Source organism: Saccostrea echinata, unplaced genomic scaffold (genome assembly GCF_033153115.1).
Source record: "Saccostrea echinata isolate AGI-Se365-2 ecotype Australia unplaced genomic scaffold, CSIRO_AGI_Sech_v1 ptg000009l, whole genome shotgun sequence".
Taxonomy (NCBI): Eukaryota; Metazoa; Mollusca; class Bivalvia; order Ostreida; family Ostreidae; genus Saccostrea; species Saccostrea echinata.
Genome location: NW_026889758.1, coordinates 13,432,560 through 13,456,954, shown reverse-complemented (window position 1 = coordinate 13,456,954; position 24,395 = coordinate 13,432,560). Strand labels below are relative to the sequence as shown.

At 33.5% G+C, this 24,395-nt stretch overlaps 1 protein-coding gene across 1 annotated transcript; it reads left to right on the top strand.

Moving 5' to 3' along the window:
- Positions 1-16,266: 16,266 nt before the first annotated feature.
- LOC133183993 (uncharacterized) lies at positions 16,267-23,886 on the top strand. Its single transcript, XM_061318867.1, has 4 exons — positions 16,267-16,362; positions 16,550-16,661; positions 19,467-19,562; positions 23,787-23,886. Exons 1-4 carry the CDS (start codon positions 16,267-16,269, stop codon positions 23,831-23,833), a joined length of 351 nt encoding a protein of 116 aa, XP_061174851.1. The 3' UTR covers positions 23,834-23,886.
- The last annotated feature ends 509 nt before the right edge of the window (positions 23,887-24,395 follow it).

Sequence of the window (24,395 nt, the reverse complement as noted above, 5' to 3'; positions counted from 1 at the left end):
ACCTTGGCCATAACTTTTGAACAGTTAGCATAGGGCTTTCAAATTTCACAGGTATTTTCCTTGTGACAAGACCTTTCTTTGGAAACCAACAATTTTGATCTTTTAACCTTCAAGTTGGAGTTTGGCCTACGTTTGAAAAACTATAACAAAGCAAAGACCTTTTTAAATATTAAATATATTATTTAAAGACAATTGCAAAGAACTTTCCAATTATACTATGATTTTTGACCCCGTGACCTTGACCTTGAAGTTTGACATATTTTTCAAAAATTTTAACATTACTTTAAAGCGATCACAACTTTTGAATGAAAAAAGAAAGAACTTTTTATATTTCCCATGCACATTACCTGTGGCATGACCTTTCCAAATATACTATGATTTTTGACCCTTATGACCTTGAAGCTTGACTTGTTTTTCAGAAAATTTATCTTTGCTCTTAACTTTTGATTGAGAATAGATAGGGCTTTAATATTTCATGTGTACAATACCTGTGACAAGACCTTTCCAAATACATTATGATTTGTGACCTTGACCTTGAAGTTTGACCTACATTTTAAAAATGTGTACATTGCTTTAAACTGGTCCTAAAATTTGAATGAGAAAAGATAGGGCTTTCATATTACATATGTTAATTACTTCTGACAAGACCTTTCCATATATAACGAGGATACGGCTTTCATTTTTGACATGTGCACTCCCTGTGACAAGGTCTTTCCGAGCACTCTATGATTTTTTTACCCTTGACCTTGACTTTCATGTTGACCTAATTTAAAAAAATATCTTTGGTGATTACTTTTGTATGACATATGATAGAGGTTCATATTTGACAAGTACATTACCTCTGTCAAAATGTTTCCGAATTTGCTCTGATATTTGACTCCGTGACCTTCACCTTCAAGTTTGACCTAATTATCAAACATTTCATCAGTGTTGCTAACTTTTGAAGGAGGAAGATTCATATTCGATATGTGCATTACCTGTGACAAGCATTTCCAAATGTCCTATGATTTTTAACCCCATGACCTTGAAGTTTGACCTAATTATTGAAAATTTAACATTTCTGATAACTTTTGATTGAGAGAAGATATGGTATCTACATTTGATATGTGCATTACTTGTTTCAAGACCTTTCCGATTGTATAATCTGGTTTTTGATAATTTTTTTCACGTGTGCATTACTTATGACAAAACCTTTTCCATTGTATTATGATATTTGACCTCATGACCTTGATCTAGGAGTTTAATGTAGTTCTTTGCCATAACTGTAATCAATTCAATAGTTGATGTCTTTTTTGTATAATGCACAGCACAGACAAGACAGGACACACAAACAAGACAGTTACAATATGCTACAATTAATGTCATCCCATCCACTAAGACACCGAAAGCGGGGGACCACAATTATTTGAATTTGCTTGTCACACCTTTTATTTTTTTTCATCCATCGATTGATTCTTATCGGCTTTCGTACTTTTGTACAAAAGCGAACATTAAAATGTTATTTAAAGATGTGTACATGCATACATGCACCTGTGATGTTTCTGTATTGGTGTATAATAATTTTGTTAATTGATATATAAGTAAAATTAAAATACTGTTAAACCTAATTAAAAGTCGATATTTTTTTTATATCTCTGATCATTGTTGGCGTCGTCTAACATTATTTTCCTGATGCCGAATGAGATGGGATAGAAAATTCTGCCCAATTACTCAAATCTGCGTGATCGTTCTGGGGATGAAATTCACATTTTCACCTCCATTGATGTGAAATAATCCTTACTGTCTGAAGAACAGAAGAAATGAGGACTGGTGATAAATTGTTTGTGCTTTGTTCAAAAGAGGATTTAAATTAATGGCCAAGAAGAGGATCAGGGGAATTGTTTTAGGTACAATCACATCTACATTGTAGAATTATTTTATATATAAGTCACGTTTCTCAGAAAGGTCTTGAAAATAAATACCAGGGTGTTCCATACACGTCTCGCATGCTGTAGCAGTATATGTACTGTATCCAGGATCACTAGAGCTATCACTTTTAAAAAAAGATTTTTTTTTCCTAACATATGTTAATATTTAGAACCCAAAGTGTTTCTTAGCTCACATTTTGTATTAAGCAGTCAGGGCCATCGCCAGGTTTCTAAAAAAAAAGGGGGGGGGGGCAAGAGAATGTCTATCAGGAATACTCCCTCCCCTCAGCAAGATTTTTTTGTCATTAAACTGGTACCATTTTGGTGGGTTCTGGTGCATTCTTCAAAATATTAAAAAAAAATAATAATAAAGCAGCAGGACTTAAAACAGATGAATAATGAATTTATTTTGTTTCAAAAGTGATTTTTTTGTTCAAACGGGTATTCGATCGCATTCTACGCACGCTCCTTGGCGACGGCCTTGGCAATTTGGCAATAATCATTTAGACCAAAGCCATGCATGTATCTTTTTCAGTGTGAAAAAATCAATCACTTTTCGTTTAAGGTACCTTTACTGCATTCCAAAAACATTATTAGGATAAAAAACATTTCAAGTATAAAGTTATGCTTGAAATGTTTTTATCCTAATAACGATTTTGGGGTGCGGTAAAGGTACTTTAAACGATATTTTTAAAAACCTTTTAGAGAAACAGGATAATCCCCGTTTAGCCCCTGTTAAAATGTGTGTTTAACATCATTGGTCAACTTACAAAACCCCAGAAAATAGAATATAACAAACAATTACATAATAAAGCCAAATGAAAGAAACTTGAATAACACAAATATTGAAACAAAATTATAAAGTATCAATTTATTTGCCTCCCCATAATGTTACAGGCTAATCCTGGAGAATTTCTGCGTTTCATGAAGATAAAGGTATAATACAGTCAAAGTAAATTGAGTTTAGAGAAAGTTCTCAGACTTACCGGTATGTAACGGGATGGATATATTTGTGACTCCAGGCAATGGATGGGAGGAGGAGAGCTGCCAACTCTCCTTTTTTCCAAACATAACATGATGTGTGACCGTTAATTTAGTATGAAAATCGTTCTTGAAATGCCTCTTCCTCCCTTGTTTGTAGTATGGTCTAATCTTCTTCATATGTTAATGTATTCAAAAACATTTTTCTTGTCAACAAAAATTTGAACCTACCCCGCCCCTTTCCCACCACCACCACCATACAAAAGAAGATTTTGGAGTCAGCAAATTTCTTTTGTCTCAGATTTCAAGGTAAGTTGTCAATTACCCCCACCCACCCCTTTTTTTGAAAAAGGATACTATATACTTATACATTCTGGACTGAATTGTCCCTCAAGACTGGTCTAAAAATGCAGACTCCAGCACTTTTATATGTGTTTATATTGACGAATAATAAGCTACATGTATATAAAAACAAGAGACCCATGGGCCACAACACTCTCGTGAGTCATTATTGTTCTTCATCAGCAGATATTTTTTATTCTATGTAATACTTTGATCACATATTGTTGCCCCGTCCTATCTTCGGGAGGTCATGATTTTTTTTTAACAAATTTCAATCTAAACATTCCTAGGTGCTTCCATATAAATGTATGACTAATCATGGCTTTGATTTTCTTAGGAAGAAGATTTTTTTTTAAATTCCTATATATATTCCTACGTAAAACTCTGATTGCCTTTTGGGGCCCCACCCTACCCCCGGGGGTCATGATTTGTTAAAACTTGAGTCTTAACTATACCTTAGGATGCATTCATATCAGTATGACTGATCATGGCTTTACTGTTCTTGAGAAGAAAAATTAAAGTTTTTTTTTCATATATACGAGGGTCGTTCAATAAATAATGCAATAGGTCATCTAAAAGTAAGAAAAGTACGTAATACATATTCTAAACATATTCAATCCTTCAAATAATTCCCTGTTATACTTTTCACACAGGCCCGTAGGAAGCAATTTCAGTTTTTTTTTTTGGGGGGGGGGGGCACAGCCATACATTATCAGTTGAGGGGGCACTATAAACTACCAAAAATTCCTTGACAAACAAAAATATAAAAGGTCATCAGACGTTTTTTATTTAGTGGGCACAAGCATATAGTATCTATGTTTACTATAGTACTCTATATATCGGCAAAATTACTGGGGGGGGGCACGCCCCCTCCCCCGTGCCCCCCGGTTCCTACGGCCATGACACATGTCTTAAGTTTTTGTATCCATGACCAGAAAACCCCAGCATACTCATCTTTAGGGATGCCCCAAAGACACTGATGAATATCAGTTTCCATAACATATCTAATATTGTACAATCTTCCTTTGATTGTTCTCATCCATTTTTGGAATAAAAAAGATTTCACATTGGCTGAGATCTAGCGAATATGGGTGATGGCAAAGCTCTGTAAACTTTCTTTTCTTTAGAATTTCATTTATCTCTCTGTGTTTATTTAGCAGCAGCGTTTCCAGGTGCAAGAAAATTACCCTGTGGCGGTATTTGGACTTCCTTTGTAGGAAATCTGTTTACCTTTCCTCTGTGAAATTCGAACATAAAACTTACCATTGATGGTCTTTCCTTTGGGTGTATGTATATGTTTTACTGGACCTCTTGAAAAAAAAATGAAGCAGGGGCGTAGCTTCTATTGTGGCAATGAGGCAACTGACTCACTAGATTTTTAACCACCACCACTCCCTCCCATAAAAAGGTCAAGCTTCTACCTCGTGGGTTTCTGACGATGCTCTTTTAAATACTTTAATAATATGTGGTATCATATCCACGCTATGAAACTGGTAAAAATTAACTAAAATTATAGCTGTGCAGGACAAGTCTGATAGTTGCATTCTAAACCCCCCAAATCAATTTTATGTCCAAAAGGGTGTGTGGTGCTCCCCCTCTAACCCTTCCTCCACCATGGCGCTGCCCTGGACCTGTTTGGTCCCCATACCTCCTGCCTCTATGGTTTTGCCTCACTAGAATTTAAAGTCAAGCTACGCCCCTGTGAAAACTAATAAAACATGCTTGGAGCCCTTGTTTTTCTTTACAATAATAAGTGTTAAATTTTCTTTGATTCCACATTTTATTATTGATCTTCCTTTTTGGCTATAAAAAGTACACCCATGTTTCGTCATCCATCACGCAAATTTAAAAAAAACTTCTATATTGTTAAAATATTTGTTTTTAAATAGACAGTTGGCACATGTAATGTGTAATTTTCTCTAAGGAAATTTTAAGAAATAAGTCACTTATCTGATAGAAATATTATTATATTCATTATTCTATAAAGTATTATGACGATGAAATGCTTAGTGTTTTAGCAATGTCTTTGGATGTAAATCTGACATTTTCAGATATCATATTGAACATAGCATCGATAATTTTTGGTGTCCCTACAAATTTCAATCGACCAGTTTGACTTTTATATTTTAACTCTCTTTTTTTTACTTTTGAATTTCTGATTCAATCTGAAAACTATTCAGCGCTAAAGACTATTCTTTCCACATATAAAAATCATATCTTTGATATGAGTTCTTTGGCGATTTATGTAAAGAAGCACAGTTTTCACATACGCTCTCATTTTCATCTTCTTGGCAAAGATCATTTTAAACAGTTTTCAGCTCAGTGTAGTTAGGAGCTCTTTAATAGAACGTTTCAACTGTGAAAAAATATAATTAAATAGATCTACATTAACTATGATATACTGTTTGTTGCATCATTTATTGAACGACCCTCGTATCAATTTGTGAAACTTTGATCGCCCATTGTGCCCCCACCCTACCTCCAGAAGTCATGATATAAACAAACTTGAAACTACACTATTTGAGGATGCTTCCATATTAATGACTGATCATAGTTTTTGCTATTCTTGAGAAGTGGGTTGTAAAAGATTTTTTCCCTATATAATCCTATGTAAAACTTGAATTGTCCATTGTGGTCCAACTCTACCCCCTGGGTCATGATTTGAACGAATTTCAGTGGGGTTTGGGGGGATGGGTTTTTTTTTTTGTTTTTTTTTTTTTTTTACAACTGTTATTTTGGCAATCTGTTTTGCACGAAGTGTAAAAAATACAGCAACTACGTAGATAGGAAAATATCTTTCCGCTTGAACGCACACAATACTATGTAGGTAATCAGCAGTATAGAGGTGGTAGCATTTTTTTTCTGATAAAGAATGATACTTTTTTGAATTAGCGAATAAATTGTGATTTTTTAAAAAATGAATTAATACAATATTTTCACAATCAGGTTGACTTTGCTACGAGAAAAGTAAACCCCTCTAGTTGTAACCAGTTGTTTACCCCTTGAAAGAGAGTGTGCCCCTTCATCTGAATAAAATTAAACCCCCTTCACCCAAGGATGCTTTGTGGCAAGTTTGGTTGAAATTGCCCAGTGGGTTCTTGAGAAGAAGTAAAAATTGTGAAAAGTTTACGCACAACACACGACAGACGGACGGCGGACATCCTTCGATCAGAAAGCTCACTTGAGCCTTCGGCTCAGGAGGACTAACTAGTTCCCGTATTAAATTTTAACAAAAGCACCTTTTTCAAATAGAAAATAAAAGAGTTTTCTAGATACAAGTACCTGATGTCTGTATAAAGCCCTGCATGGTTAAAGGGTGCAGGCAGGATGACGAGTACGTCTGTACCCTATCTGATGTTCCCGGGTACTTTTCTGGATTACTAGTACTGTATAAGATGGAATTGAGACTTCCACTCCCTAATGGTAAATGCGAGTATACAAAGTGTTTCATTTAAAGTTCATAAATGATATCTGAATTTAATGTTTCGAATATTTTGAGACAGTTTGTTTTAAAGAAGTGCAGATGATGAACATTTATAATTTTCGGTTTTGGCTCTTGGTAAGTGTGATAAGTTTGATACACATTTTTTTTTTTACCTAGCCTCTAGAACATAACGCATCTTAGTTAAACTCTAATCAAAATCTGTATTTTGTGCTGTTGTAGAAATCGACAGTCAAAAATGAAATTATCTTTCAACATTGCATGACCAAAGTGCTTTTGAGTGGGCATGGACCCCCCCCCCCCACCCCCCACCACCACCACTGGGAAGAATTCCGTGCATGTTAAAGAGTTTTCAAGCATTTTATCTTTCAAAGAAATTGTTTAAAACTAATAAATAGATAATATCTAGCATATTTCTGACATTTTATTAGTCAATATACTAGTACTAAATTGTACAGATAAAGTGTCTCTAACGTTTTGTCAGTGTAAAGCTGTTTTCATTTTTACCTTGATGAAAACGAGGAAGGGGGGGGGGGCATTTTCCGTGGCCTAAGGGAAGTAATGCTTTATTATTATAATATGTTTTATAGCTCTTGCATTGTCATACAATCAGATAAAAAAATTGAAGAAATTTTTTTCATCGCCTGGTGTAAACCTCTGTTTTAAATTATTTTCTAGCCTTATTAGCTCACCTGAGCTGAATGCTCAAGTGAGCTTTTCTGATCGAAGAGTGTTCGGCGTCCGTCTGTCGTGTGTCGTCTGAAAGCTTCACATTTTCGACATTTTTTCAAGAACCATTGGACACAAAGCATTCTTGGTTGAAGAGGATTTAAGTTTGTTCAAATGAAGGGCCAAATCCTCTTTCAAGAGGAGATAATGAAGAATTAATGAAAATTCATTGGCATCTTTCAAGATCAATAACTACTGGGCCAGAAAAGATGAAACTTGTGTGAAAGCTTCATTACATAGTGTAGATTCAGTTTTGTTCAAATTGTGACCCCCGGGGTTAAGGCCTTGGGCGGATACAGGATTTGTGATTAGGGGGGGGGGCGTGGATAACTTTGTTCAGGCAGGGGGTATGGGGGCCGCCTTAAGGCCCCCGGTGTGTCCAGGACGAAGCCCTGGTGGGGGCCCAGGGGGCGAAGCCACCGGAAGCTCCTGGGTTTTCGTGAATTTTTAGAGTAAAACCAGACACAAAAATAGTGGTATTGATTAGTTATGTACACTACGATATTTCACTTTTTAAAAGAAAAAACACATACACACACACACACAAACAAACCAAAAAACAACGAACAAACAAGATCAGATTTTAAAAATAGCATTTTACCTAGATATACAAGGAGTCACAAAAATCAGAATGTTTTTCAAAGTACCGTGGTGTAATTTCGACCGATTATTTTTTTTTTATATTTAGATTTGTTCAAGTATCTCACTGCCTATTACATGTATTACGCTTAACTTTTACTGGATCCTTTTTCCTTCGGAATACCCTTTATTGGTCAGATTACATTGTATTATATGTATTATTCGTCATGATATAAAATAAATGTGTTCGATTTACAAGAAACTTCGACCGCACACGGGGTATTTTCGATCGATGTGCAAATATAAACCTCTAATCATCTTCGCTAGCCAAGGGTTTCTGATACGCTACTCTCCTCATAAAATTATGAGGAGAGTAGTGTATCAGAAACCCTTGACAAGCGAAGATGACCTCTAATTTAAAAATATATATATATTGATTTAAATTATTCTGTTGTAAAACATAAAAGATTGTGAAAAAATGCTGACAAAAAAAAAAGAAAAGAAAAAAAAGAAGTAATTTTCAAAATGTACCTAATTTGAAGACATTAAGTGCACCAGGTGCCTAGAGACTGATTTACCGATTTGTCAAGGCATGCTACAAATGTATATATATGCGCAGGCATCTAAACCGCATGTAAACAGAACAGATGATTTTTTTTCAGTGATACAGAACTAGTTTCTTGTACATAATACTTATCCTAATAATTTTTTTATACGGACGGTGGTCATGATTTTTTTCTGGTAACAAATAGCATTGCGTCTTTTTCATTGGTCAAACTGAGTTACCCGCTGACGCCGTATTCATGCATGGGTAACTTCGGCCGATTTCTGTTCAGCTGATTTGCATTTTATTTGTAAAAACTAAATACTATAAATTAAAAAGGTGTGAATTTAAGTTGCAAAATTAAACATAGTTGATAAATTTCACGCCAGGAATATCCACTGTGTCTTTCTATATATACAAGATATTTTCAGAGGTGATAAACTGATAATTCCCCGCAATGGTTTAAAAATACTCGTCCGTAATTTTTCGGGCGATAAAGTTTCTTCTTGCATGTAATTTTCCAGTGAAGAAATAAATTTCGACTTTTATTATCGACATTGATTTGTATATGAGAAATGCATTTTCTTTCTGCATAAAATAGATGTGTGTACACTAAAATGGGTTATAAACAAATTATTTTAAGGTATTTATGAACGGTCGAAATTAACCAGGTGGTCGAAGTTACACCATCCTAACCTATATCCTGACGTTAAATTCCATTTATATGGAAAGATTATGAGATGTGTGTAATGAAAAAAGTCTTGTATCTATGTAAGTAAATTACACCATTTGATAAATAAATACATCAATCAGTGGACGGGTTTGTAACGTAGACCGTCTGATTTTAAATTCATTTATTTACCTTCGACCAGCCTTTAAATATTGCAGTATTTTTTCTTGCATCATGATAGGAAATTGACAAGTGCAGTCTACCCTTCAAACGAAACCGGGAGACGTTTTCCGGTTTGAATAATTATGAGATGATATTCATAGCCTAGGGAATGCAAGGTTTTCAGACTTGATTTTTAAGAAACCGATACTTACATGTAGTCATTAACTAAAATTACCATTTTTTAATTGACCATTAATTATAAAACCAAAGTATGGCATTATTAATATTAGTCATGTCAAACTTTGAAAATTTTAGGGGGGGCGTGCGCCCCCCACCTTAAATCCGCCAGTGAAGGCGGGACCATAATAGGCGATTTAAGTTTTACAAACGAAATATGTAGCGGAAATCTTGTAAAATCTTCTAAGGAAAAACAAAACTACGATAAGTCATATTTATATGGAAACATCCTCGATTAGTGTAGATTCAAGTTCGTTCAAATTATTATGTTGTGAATTTACTAGGGGGAGGTAAATGTAAAATTAAAAACATGATTTTGCATTTACCTCCCCCTAGTAAATTAAAAATTTACAACATGATAAAATCATGACCCAAGGGTTAGGGTGGGGCCACAATAGGCCATTAAAGTTTAACATAGGATTATATAGGGAGAATCTTTCAAGGGTTCCCAGGGTGCGGGGTTCTGGTGTTGGGGGAGAGGGTTCCCTATAGGTCATGTAGTGAAAATGCATTAATTCTTTGGAAAACTTTTCCTCTGCTCCTGGGTATGAAGCACAAAAATGAAGTGAAAAGTTGTGATGAGCAAGGGTATCTCTTCTTCAATTTTGAATTTCACGGCCGTTGGGTGTGGTGTTAGGGTGGCCGGGGCTCTGTTGATTTTATAGTGAAATGCATTATGTCTTTGAAAATCTTCTTCTTTGCTCTTGGGTATTTAGCAGATAAATGTAGTGTGTAATTATGATGAGCAAGATTTTTTTAAATTTCAAAATTATTAAATATGTGACCCATGGTCAGGGGTTCTGGTGTTGGGGGAGGGGGCTCTATAAATCATAAATGAAAATGCATGATTTCTTTGAAATCCTTTTCCTCTGTTCCTGGGTATTAAGCACACAAATGAATAGCTGCAGAACTGTAGGGTTATGGTTTTATATTTTAGTCTTTGATCATAACGCTACAGATCCCGTAATGTAAATAAAGAGCAATTTACGGCACAAGATTTTCTGCGCACTTTGGGGATGTATTTAGCCACTTTCCAGCATTGGTCAATCAACGACCTTTCACCCCCTAATTCTAGACATATTCTATAACCAACCGGTATGTTTTATCCACCTCCTAACCCTTTATAGACGTCTCTACAGGCTGAGTACAGACGACAGAATAAACTCGATCGCTTGTTGTGAACTATGATTTGTTACATTTAGTTTTTGAAGGATGGAATTTCAATAGCCACTTATTCTTTAATCAGAGACACCTATTTGTTTCAGAAATGTATAGACATATTAAGTAAATATTGCCATGACTGGAAAGAAGACGGGCGTACTTGGCGTGCGATCTGCAGGAATCATGTGTACGAAACATTTATGGTTTAAGGATGTACAACACACCTACTCCAAAAATTTCCTGTCGTTTAATTTTCGCTATTTTAGGAATGACTCTAATTCTTGGCCACCTGGTTTGGGTCAGTTTACGCTTTATAATCCGCGAAGCGGATTATAAAACAGCGTAAACTGACCCAAACCAGGTTATCCTCGAATAATTTGGCCAAGAATTAGAGTCATTCCTTATAATTTAATTCTAAAATCATTAAACAACTGTGGGTGTAAAATTTCGTTGCTTTTTATTAGTTCAAATTTGCCCCTCAATAATACAACCCTAGTAACGGAAGTGATGGGAAGCGAGGGGAGGTAAAAACTGATACATAGTCCTAGCAGCCATGGTTTTTGTTTACATGTGGTAAGATCCGAGTTACTGTTTGAAGTTAAAGGTACATTTATTAAATCTGGAATTTTCCGTGAATCCCGAGGACTGGAAATGAGAGGATTGCATGGATACAGACGATTCAGCTGGTTGTCAGGGGGGGGGGGGGTGTCCCCATACCAAACCAGGTAATACAGAAATAATTTGTGTTCCTTTTTGGATATTAACCAATCAGAGGCTAGAATACAAACAAAATTAAATTATTTTTGTATATCTTATACATGACAATATCTACTATGTGTATGTATATTTTGGTCAAAATCGTTCGAACAGAATGTGGACAGGAAGTTCCTAAAGTTACGCCCCTTTGGCTGATCACGAGTACAAAAAAATTTCAACCAACTAACTATAAAATCCCTTATTTTGAAATATTTAAGGTTAGCCTAGCTGTCAGAATTTGCTGAATCGTTTGTGTAACTATTAAACACACAAACAAAGTGATTTTGTAGAGGTACACATCGAGAAAAATGATTTTGAAGAATTTAAACTGAAAAACTATGGTTCATTTTTGCATTGAAAAATGCGTGATTTTCAAATGAAATATTTTTTTATGAAAAAATCTGTCGTTTAATTTTGAAAAAAAATAATTAATTCTTGTAACTGATGATCAAAATGTTCTTGATAATTTTTTGAATTTTTTTTAGTCGACGCGTTTTGAATTTATAGCGGAAAATCTCCCCTCCCCCTCTCTCCGTTAGTTATGTTTCTAACAGCGTCTTTCAGACTTGAGACGAAAGCAATGCTATGATTCTACAAATACAAATAAAAATTCCTAGCTGGAAAATATCTTTTACTTAAAAAGTAATGTACATTCTATTTATCACAAGTATAAAACTTAAAATCTGCATTAAAATGCAGATGAATAAGCAATTTTTGAAATTTTAAGACCCCCCCCTTTCCATTCTTCTCTGCAATGCAGGACATTCGAGCTTGAAAAAAAAAATCGGTTATGTCTGCATAATATATATATATATATATATATATATATATAATTGGCATATTGAACTCCTAAAGTAAATTGTAATGTCCTTCATTCGTGTATACAGATTCAATATTGACTACTAATATTTTTTGTTATTCTAAATATTATTTTTTTATATTTATATTTAGTATAACTACTTTTTTAATGATTTGATAACCACGTGTCCGGTTTGGCAATCATGCACACAGGTGCAGTTTCAAACCTTTATATGACTTCTACTTGCAATGAATATTATTTTTAAGTGAACCAGCAGTGCTGTATGTACAACTCTCTTGTGATGAAAATGGAATATATGTACATATAGGTTTAAATTATTTCTGTTTTCAAACGAGAGGGGTGCCCCCCCCCCCCCCCCCCGATATCCTTCTGTTGTTTCAATAAATGGAAATGATGTATTCGTCCGTATTAACTTCAATTGTACCAAATTTAAATTATTTATCAATATTGAAATTATTCATGTGCCTGAATCATTTACAATGGTATCATCTACATTGGTATCAATCGTTTTGTTTTTATTCGAGGAATTTCGAACTGAAACTGTTTACAGTAAAAGATTTTCTCAATGGGGTGCAACCGTTGTATTAATTTCTGTAAATAATTTTTCACTATTGATACTTATTTAATTTGTATAAACTTTGGCTTTCAGTTCTTGTGTTCCTTGCAACACACTGTAAATTAATGTATCTGTGTATTTGTGAGGGGAAAAAACCCACAATTCTTCGGAAAACAGGAGGAATAACTCAGCTAAGGGGAGGAAAGACATACACCTCTACATTTTTAGAGTTGTTTCTCTTTGATCAGTGACCTTCTGAAAACGGGTACTCTTTTTAATTCTTTTTTTTCAAAAAGGAAAGGAAGAAAATGTTTATTTTCGTAATATGATGATATTTAGACATACCGGTAATATTTATTCTCAAACTTATGCGGCCGATTGTAACGGGAAAAAGCAATGTAGAGTAGCATTAACATTTTTAGATTAAAATATTTCCTTTGTATATATGGTAAATACAATATTAAAGAATTAATTAACTAAATTTAAATTTAAAAAGTTTAAGGAACCTGTCTTTCTTCTTTTTTATGGAGGGGGGGGGGATTTATTGCGCAATTGATCAAGGATAGGATTTGGTATTCAAATCCCAAAGAAACCACAATAAAAACCTCTATTCTATTTTTTTTTTTTACATTAATTACATCGGGATCGTATCGCTCGTCATTTTGACGCTTCGTAATTAACGTCAAATTTAACGTTATGTTAAACGTTTTATTGAAATCGCAAGAGTAATCTCCCCCAGTGTGTTGTACGTCTTTAAATGTCCACGATTTGGTCGGCTGACCAGAAGTGGACAGACTTTACCAAGTTACGCACATAGGAAAATGTTTAGATTTACATTGAAATAACTTTCAAATACGAAATATTTTAGTCCATTTGATAGTTACGATAACACAGTAATACTTCACATAAATAATAAACACCTAACAAGATAATAGGGTATGATATATGAAATGAAGTTTCAGTAGTTTTGAAAAATTGCTTTCGCTCCCAGTGGAACTCAACCAAAATTTTTCTCTTTTAAAACTTATAAATCAGTAAATAAAATTCACTTGATTGTTTGTAATAAGAAAAAAAAATAAATTGCTCCATTCGAGGATCGAACCAAAAACTTCTCGACTCCTTAGTGCGCTGGACTGGTAACGCATACTAGTGAGCTATCATCGCAACACAAACACTCAGGAATTTAAAATGACAAAGAGGCAACGCATTTACACATTGGTATTTTTTGGAAAAAGTTCATTTTTTATAGTCTCTGGGTCTTCTCTCTTTTTTTACAAATGTTTGTTCCTTTCTTTTTCCTGTTCACACTTTTAACTGTTACTTTCTTCCTATAAACTACAAATAAAGAAAATTTTTTTTGGATTATGTCTAATGAGAATGATATATTGCTTATCAAGCTGGGTAATTTTCTAATCAATATTTTTAAAATAAGAAATAGTGAATTATATAATGTTAAAAAGAACCAAATAAATGCAAAAGAGTAATAATATTAAATTATTAATACTCTAGTACAAATATACATGTTACAAATCTTTGTACGTTTGCTAATTATATATATATATATATATATATATATATATATATATATATATATATATATATATATATATATGACATATGGCTTTAGGAGACCAAGGAGGATATATTTTCTGGCTTAGGGAGACCACTGGATTAAGGCGACCTTTTTCGGTCTCCCTATTATTTTGACCTCATCAGTATTGCAAATGTCTTTTTATAGATAAATAAACAGTCTGCCATTAAATATTATTAATCTTTAACTCTGTTATTTAACATTCAAAAGTTGTCTAATTTCTATCATCTTCCCTAAAAAAGAAAAGAATTTATAACCTACGTATAATTTCAAAGGATAATTTTTCTGCATTTTGGAGACCATGAAAAACATGCAATTAAACAAAAAATCTAGCATATATATTTTTTCCGCTTTTGATTTGTTCAAATGAGTGTTTCTTTAACTTAGTTTTCCATGTTTTATGTTAAAAACCTAAAAAGGAAAAATATTGTAAATTTATGAACCATGTTTTGAATTCTTAGCAAGTGCTTTCCGTCATTTGTTCCGAATGCCATCGGAATGCCCCTTCAGTTTTCAGAAAATGACCTCTAAACACCATGGATGTTGAGAAATTTGGGTAAGTAACTAAAATGATACAGTAATAAGTTGTAATTAAGAATACACAAGACAAACATTCGTTTTTGTTTTTTTTTTGTTTGTTTTTTTTTGCCTAGTAATTTAGCTTTCAAGAGAAAAAGTATGATTTTAAATAATCGTTGGACTATAGTTCGGTATATAAAATCCTGAAGGAAATTCGAAATAAAGTTAAATGATAGGCCCCTTTATTTTTTTATTCTTTTATGCAAGTCCACAAACAATTTAAATATTTAAAGATTAGGCCGAACGTAGAAAAAAATACCGGTAGTCTCGCAAGTTGACGCAGCTATTTCGAGCTTAAAAATTTAAATTAAACTTTCTGTAAACATCATGCAGTACATGATCATCATGATATAGTATAAATGAAACAGACCCTGTAAGAAAAAAATAGCTGTAATTTAATAATTGTTTATTAATATAATGTGATCCTCTGCTAATAGAATATATATGCTGTAAAAAAAAATCTGAATCAGGGTGAAGCAGATTTGATACAATACATGGCTGAAGGAACGGGGGGGGGGGGGGGGCAGGCCCCCTGTAATTTTGCTGAAATTTAGGTATACTATAGAAAACATTGCTCCTTTATGCTTGGGCCCCCTCAATAATAACCTCTGATAATGTATTTTTCTTTTGCTTATTAAAAAATTTTTGGTTTGTGGCCTCCCCCAACCTGAAACTGAAAAATGTTGTTTGGTTGTGCTCACCCCCCCCCCCCCCCTTCTCCAACTAAATTACGTACGGGCCTATTCTCCATCCCTGAGGTTTTCTTTCACCAAAGAAAGATTAATTGGTAACAGTTCAGATATATATAGCAATATTTACGGAAGGGAATATTCTCGTTTAATTATGAAGATGTGACAGTAACTCAGTCAAAGCCACAGTGAGTGTAACATTTATTTAATATTATTGTTAATGTTTACAAATAGTGAAATACTGATACTATGAAAATTTAATGGATAACAGTATAGAAAATATACAAGTACAACCATTTATTGTAAATCGCATACATGAAAAGCTTCTTTTTTTTCAAGCAATTGGAAATTCTTTATTTTTTCATGAAATTATTTTATTTCGTATGTATGATAATTTATTTCGTATTTTAATTCAGTCAACAAATCATTGTCGCAGCCTAGTTCCCTTCATTATTTTCAGCAGCTCAGTGACAGAGATAAAATGATCATTTGAGGTTTATACCCCCCCCCCTCCCCACCAAATGAAACTGAAAAATGTTTGGTTTTGGTCCCCTTCAACTGAAATTGATTCCTACTTACCATGCTTACAGGCTAACTGTGAAGATGTGACAGGGAGTGTAATAACAATAATTGTTCAGACAGATACATATTAAGCTGATATACGTATCAAATTTTAATGGATAGATAGAAATTAATAAACAATTACAACCATTTATTATAAACTACATAAAGATAATTTTTCAAGCAATTTGAAATTCTTCATTTTTTATGATAATATTTTATTTCGTATATATATGTTTATAGGTTTATTCGTATCAACAAATCTGTGTACGAGTTAATAACGCAGCCTGGTTCCCTGCATTTTCAGTGACAGAGAACCAGAATAAGATTGCAGGGAAACAAGCCTTGTTACAAGGTTTGAGGTTTGTTAATTTTATATTTTAATTTACACTTTTTAAAAATTATTATTATTATGCAAAAATCTGTGTGCAGATGAATATTTACATTTTAATGTTATACAGCTGTTATAAGTCGTTTTGTGGTTCATTTATTTGCGGTGACTGTCCCACGTGTGTTTACCTGTTTACATTCACCTACTGACCTAGAGTCTTCAAAATATACCTTCTGTAATCATGACTGTTGTAATCTTGTTTTTATGTTAGTCTACCGTATGTAACTTGACTGTTGTATAGATTTATAGCGATCACTGCAAGCTTTTAATATTTAGGTGAAGAGAAATTTCAGACTATCAATCACAGGCACTTGTTTCATATACGGTGCACCCCTACTTATTTTTACCACAAGGTATCTAACTCAATTTCAGGCACCCCCGCTTCAAGCTCGTATTTTGTTCATGTATCATTATCAATCATTAACCTACTTTAAAATGACATCGTTCGCTTCAAGAGACTTTTTTCTTGTCAAATAAATCGTTTCAGACGTCTCTGGTCAATCCTCTTTATTGTAAACCACTCATTTATTCCTCGAAAATTACCTCGATACATTTTAAGACTTTAGATGGGATACAACTTCCAGTTGGGGGTAGAATAAAACCAGAGACTTTCGAGTATTCCATTCCGAGGTCTCTGGTTTTATCCTTCATTTATAACCCCAACCGCAAATTTGTATCGAAAAATTACCTTGATACATTTTAAGACTTTAGATGGGATACAAATTTCATTTTTTTTTCATAGGTCACGAGGTTTCAACTTAAAAAATAAAAATTCTCACCGTCAAGATATGTTGGAAATTTTAGCTTGATGTGTTGATAATTTGCCAAATTATTATGTAATAAAGGGGACTTTATATGATCACCCGGCGCTGTCGCTTTAGTTCAGTCTTCACAACAATTCTTTTTCAGCACATGCCCTTCGGGCATGTAGACCTATAATTTTTTCCCAGCCCATTCAAATTTGTACATGTCCTACTCAAAATTCTTACATTTACCAGTATTGTGCAACAAAAAAAACCATTAGGTATAAAGGTTTTATATTAATTTTTTCAGCGTCGTAAACCAACCATGGCCTGTGCTTGCCATTTTCTAAAGCGTTTTTGTTCATAAATAACTTTTGAGTTGCATGCTGGTCATTTGTTGGCCGGTTTAGCTGAACTGAATTTCAGAAATGGGATCATGACTGTAGTGCCACTGTATGTGGCATTGATGAACATCTCGAAATTTAGCAAGCAACTTCGAGAAAACAAATAGGTTAAACTAAACACGTCAATGATTAGATTGACAATCATTTGACAGGTCGTATCGAGAATGTAGACAGGCAATCCATCGACAATTACATATAGCAACGTTTAAGCGAATAATGGGGGTAGTACAGAATAAATGGCGAGTAAAGATCGTACAATGAAAGAAGATTCACATATGCCCTATTCGGACATGTAATTTGGCAATTTTTACATGCCCGGCTGCAAATGTTAACAGGTCCTGGCATTGGACTCCCGGGTTATTTGGAAGACTGTTAGTTTAGTTTCATGAGGTCCGACAACATTGATTCTCAATGTCTGCTCCCTCTACCCCATACACTTATCTTGATAAAATTATATAAATTATATTATTAATTATATAAATTGATATAAATTATATAAACCGGTCTTGTTTATATAATTTTACAATGTCACTGCTTAAGTGCATATAATATTGTAAATGGATTTATATATAGGATGAGGGAAAGATCCTCACTTGATTATGGCAGCATATTTAGCTCGTAGGAGTTTATTATCTACCACACATGATCAATGTCACTTTTGGACGTGAATGACTTTTGACACCCTAACTTCAGTTCAAATCAACGTTAACTTTATGTGACGTCTCTCTGAATCTTTTTTGGCATGTAACTTGGGTAAAAACAATTAAGTACTCTTGATGCATTTGATTTCTCTTAGCCCGTTTAAACATTTCCAAGGTCTATACCAGTTTTTGCAGGGGCGAAACTATGTAGAAGTTGGAAAAGAAACCCATCCCCTTTTTGACGTATTTGGTTTTTGAGGGGTGAAAATTTTCAATGTTACACTCAACTACATGCAATATTTATTATATTATACTGAATGTTTTATACAAATACAAATAATAGTGAACCTTGAGCGCATAAATCTGCGCAGTCACTGTTTTTTGGAATATCACCCGTCGTCAAGCAATGTTGACTGTTGCGACACTGGGCGTAGCTTCATTATTCAGCGGAATAAGTTAAGTGCTTTTTAACAAATGTTTCTTGACGAATCAGATCAATTCATCTAATATACCTGAAAGTACAATATTAATTAATTGTCATCATTTTCCTATATTAGCATTTTTACTGGTAATGGTTTTGAAATGATAGGAACATGCACTGTTCAAAAAGTCTTAAAATGTTGTTTTGGCTTAATTTCTTTGTTAGATTACTGTGTTGAACTAAGGCAGGTCAATTAAAGTAACATGATCCTATAGATTCCATGTACATTTAGTACTGTAAAGTAGATAAATTTATTGTTCTCACAAGTAGTTCTCAAACATTGATTTAAGTTGGTCTCCTGAAGGATGTAATAATGCAATTGGTCTGCTTAAGGTACAGTGTATAATATAGACATGCATATTTTATTTTGAATTTGTATTATGTCAATCATTAGAAATATATGGATCTTAATTAAAAAACATTGTTTTCATTAGAATTTAAGATATGTATAATAGGCATATATTCTTCATGCTTTTCCATAGTTAAGTCCTTTTTTACAGGGTCTCTGCTAGAATCATGTGGACCCCAGTGTAACAAATCTATGGAAAGAGAGAAAATCTCAGCTCAAGGGTCAACATGTCTTTATTCCAAGAAAGGTAAATTGATAATTTTTTCTGCTAAAATACTCTTTTATAAATTATAATATCAATGCAAAAGAAAGAACAAACAACATACCTAACAACATTTTGAAAATGGAAGTGCAGTAACAGTTAATAATTATGATCAATTGAATGAATGTTAATAATCCAATCAAAGTCCTTGTTGTATATAATTTTTGCTAGGGCTGTGTATTGAGCAAAAAAAAAAAAAAAAAAAAAAAGACATTTTTTAATACGATATGCAATATATTGAATTCTTTAACAATTCTGTCAAAAAAGTCTTATAAATCATTATGCATGAATTTTATAAAAATAATAATTGTTTTTTACTCATTTTTAATTTTTGTCTCACCGTCTTTAAAAATTACACTTCAAATTCAAACTTTTCTTGACTGTAAAATCAACATGTTAAGTAAAGTTGTCTATGTATTTTTATGATTTTGTAATAATCATCTAAGATGTGCTACCTCCTTAATGATTATATCATTTTTGATCAGTTTTAATTCAAAACAGTTAAATATAATCTTTGGTGATTGAAATTCCCAACTTTTTCACAGAATTACATAAAAAAACTGCCTGCCCAAAATGTATTGGAATTAAGTTATTTTTAGCTCACCTGAGCCAAAGGCTCAAGTGAGCTTTTCTGATCAAAATTTGTCCGTTGTCTGTCGTCATTGTCGTCTTTGTTGTTGTTGTAAACTTTTCACATTTTCATCTTCTTCTCAAGAACCACAGGGCCAATTTCAACCAAACTTGCCACAAAGCATCCTTGGGTAAAGGGGATTCAAGTTTGTTCAAATGAAGGGCCACACCCTCTTTCAAGGGGAGATAATTAAGAATTAGTGAAAATTTAGTGGTATCTTTCAAAAATCTTCTTCTCAAGAACCACAGGGCTGTAAAAGTTGAAACTTAGGTGAGACCTTCATTACATAGTGTAGATTCAAGTTTGTTCAAATCATGACCCCCAGGGGTAGGATGGGGCCACAAGGGGGATCAAAGTTTTACATAGGAATATATAGAAAAAATCTTGAAATTGCTTTTCTTAAAAACAACAAAGCCACAATTAGTCATAATTTATATGGAATCATCCTCAGGTAGTGTAGATTCAAGTTTGTACAAAATCATGACCCCCGGGCAGTGGGGGGGGGGGGGGGATGCAATGCGGGATCAAAATTTTACATAGGAATATATAGAAAAAAAATCTTTAAAAATCTTTCTCTCAAGAACAACAAAGCCACAATTAGTCATATTGATATGGAATCATTCTCAGGTAGTGTAGATTAAATTTTGGACTCCCAGGGGTAGGGTGGGGCTACAATGGGGGATCAAAATTTTACATAGAAATATGTAGAAAAAAATCTTGAAAAATCTTCTTCTCAAGAACAACAAAGTCACAATTAGTCATATTGATGTGGATTCATCCTCAGGTAGCGAAGATTCAAGTTTGTATCAAATCATGACCCCTCGGGGTAGGGTGGGGCCACAAGGGGCGATCAAAGTTTTACATAGGAATATACAGAAAAAAAACTTGAAAAATCTTCTTCTCAAGAACAGCAAAGCCTTGTTAAGTCATATTGATATGGAAGCATTCTCAGATAGTGTAGATTTAACTTTGTTCAAATCGTGACCCCCAGGGTTAGGGTGGTGCCACAATTGAGGATCAAAGTTTTACATAGGAATACATAGGAAAAAACTTCAAAAATCTTCTTCTCAAGAACAGCAAAGTCATGTTTTGTCATACTGATATGGAAGCATCTTCAGGTAGTGTAGATTCAAGATTTTTCAAATCATGACCCCTGGGGGTAGGGTGGGGCCACAATGGGGGATCACAGTTTTACATAGGAATATATAGGGGAAAAAAACTTGAAAAATCTTCTTCTCAAGAACAGCAAAGCCATGTTTTGTCATATTGATATGGAAGCTTCCTCGGGTTGTGTAGATTCAAGTTTGTTCAAATCATGACCCCTGGGGGTAGGGTGGGGCCACAATGGGGGATCATAGTTTTACATAGGAATATATAGGGAAAAAAACTTGAAAAATCTTCTTCTCAGGAATAGAAAAGCCATGTTTTGTCATATTGATATGGAAGCATCTTCAGGTAGTGTAGATTCAAGTTTGTTCAAATCATAAACCCCAGGGGTAGGGTGGGGCCACAATGTGGGATCAAATTTTTACATAGCAATATATAGGAAAAAATCTTTTCATCAACAGAAAAGCCATGTTTAGTCATATTGATATGGAAGCATCCTCAGGTAGTGTAGATTCAAGTTTGTTCAAATGATGGGGGGGGGGGGGGGTAGGGAGGGTCCACAATGGGGGATCAAATTTTTAACAAGGGAATATATAGGAAAAAAATCTTTAAAAATCTTCTGCTCAAGAACAGTAAAGCCATTTGTTATATTAATATGGAAGCATCCTCAGGTTGTTCAAAATCCAAGCCCCATCCCCTTTAAACTTTTCAATACTGAAGTGATTTGTGCTTTTTCCTAGCCAATGTGCTCAGGTGAGCGATGTGGCCCATGGGCCTCTTGTTTTTGATACGATATATTCATCAATCTAGATATGTATCGATATATTTGATGCAGCCCTAATTATTGCTGGTTCATAAAATAACTAAAAAATAAACAAATGCCAAATGTTGGCATGGTTGGCATTGCAACTGTATCTTACACATTCAAATCAGGCCATTCTTACGAGTTTTGGAACATGTTGGGTTCTTCACTAGTGCCGCTACTACAGAGAAGACAGCTTGTTTTCAAACTGTGTCATTCAAAGTTTCAATACATGAGAAACACAACAAATCTGAATGCTTAGCCATTACACTAAATGATGAATCTACTTTATTGTGTTATTTATTGACATTTGACAATCATGATTTATAAATCATTTTGAAATTTTATATGTATCATATTATATGGTCTGTGTATTATCCCAACCCTATATACCTACATATCACGATGTATCATTTCAGCATTTATTTGTTAGTTTCTATGTTCAAGATTGCTTTTGAGAATTTTTTTACTCATATTGAGATGCCACTGTCCCACCTGCCTGCTAACGTGGAAACAAAACTCCCCTCTGTAACAAAAGAGTGCACCAATGGAGATAATCTCAAAACTTGTGTAGTAGGATCAACTCCTAACATTGCACCACTTTTCAGCATTTATATTCATTGCTTAAGGGTTTATTCTTACTAATGAAATAAGTTGTGGTGATGCATATATTTGCTGTAAGACATTTGTAATAATGAAGCATTTGTGAGATATACCTTTTATAAGTTATTTACAAACAAGGCATTTGAAGAGGACGAGCACAGTGCATTTTTTTTTAATCTGAAGTTAAGGTGATTTTAAGAAAGAACATTTCTTGTCCATATTTAGAAAGCAAAATATTTTGACCTAGTTTTAAGTTTTTTAAACCCATTAAACTTAATTGTTAAAAAATTAAGTATGTAAACTAAATTTTGAATAAAGAGTTGGTCCTCTGTGTAAAACTTGCTCTGTGAGCAAGTTGAAATTACAATGCCTTTCATGATTCCTTCACAAAAAATGGGATGATGACCCACAATATTAATAAATGTAGGTTTTAAATAATGTTTTATATTTCATAAATTAAACAGTGAAATTTACAAAAAAAAAAAAATTATTCATTTTTAAACTGTTGTTACATTTAGGCATGTGGGTATATGTCATATCCTGTTAAAGTCTTTGTGTATCACATTATATCATGATATACTTCAGACAAATTAGTACACCCGTAGTTTTGAATACAATTCATACATTGATTTCATTTGCCACAATGGTCTCTTTAATATTGCAATAATGCATTTGGTCTTCCTAATGCAGGTACTGTATATACTCTATGTCCAACTTATAGGTGAGTCATAAAAAGATTAGTATTTTGAAACCAGGTTAAAACATCAGAGCATTGATTTGAAATTGTCAATTGATTCTGGCAAAAAGTTGTACCGATTTATAAGCGGGTCAGTAACAAATCCCTCCAAAATAACCTCAAAAAATACAACTGACTTATAGGTGGACCACCTTATAGGCAAGTATATATACGGTATAGTTTTTGTTGAATTTTGCTAACAGCAAAACAATTCATTATATATGAATAATGAATTTTGGAAAAAAAAGATTATTAAGTTTAATGATGCATGTATGTAGTATAGAAATATTGCTCATATGCCTGTACATGGTACAAATATGCATTTTACAGAGTGTACATATGCCAGAATCATATGGACCGCAGACTGGCCCTGGTGATTCCGTAAAGAAAAAAGAGGAAAAATCAGTGCTTGTGCTCATTGGTCATTGGACAAAGGTAAATAGATTTATTTCATGAAACTAAACATGTAAATTACTAGGATATTAAAATATCACAATTAAAATACATGTACTGATTTATATATATATGGATGTCAGTTGGTCTCCTTGATGGAGTTAAATGCATTTGTTATCCCTTTTAAGGAGGTTGGATCCTGCCATCAAAAGTAATGAGAATTTTTTATCAAGTATATTTTCTGAATTTATACACATAGCTTAATTAAAAATCAAAACAAAAAATGGGGGTCAATGCGATTCTTTTGGCGCTACAGAGCATTTAGTTTGACCTTTTTGCACTGTAAAAACGTCTTACACATAAATCAATTTTTGAAGTTTTTCCTCCAATATTTTTTATTCAAGTAAATTATGGGAACAAACACAGACTTATGTCATCTTGAATAGACACCTAAAAATTTGTGACAAAGAAAAAATTTTCAAATTACTCCGCATGTTCAATTATTTGACCTTTTTGCACTCAAAAAATTTCATTTTTCTGGCATTA

Excerpts from the sequence above, each read along its gene's own strand:
- LOC133183993 (XM_061318867.1), top strand. The coding sequence starts at position 16,267 with ATGAAACTGAAAAATGTTTGGTTTTGGTCCCCTTCAACTGAAATTGAT. Across the intron at positions 16,662-19,466 it reads GAAACAAGCCTTGTTACAAG|GGTCTCTGCTAGAATCATGT; the intron begins GTTTGAGGTTTG and ends CCTTTTTTACAG. Across the intron at positions 19,563-23,786 it reads ATGTCTTTATTCCAAGAAAG|AGTGTACATATGCCAGAATC; the intron begins GTAAATTGATAA and ends TGCATTTTACAG.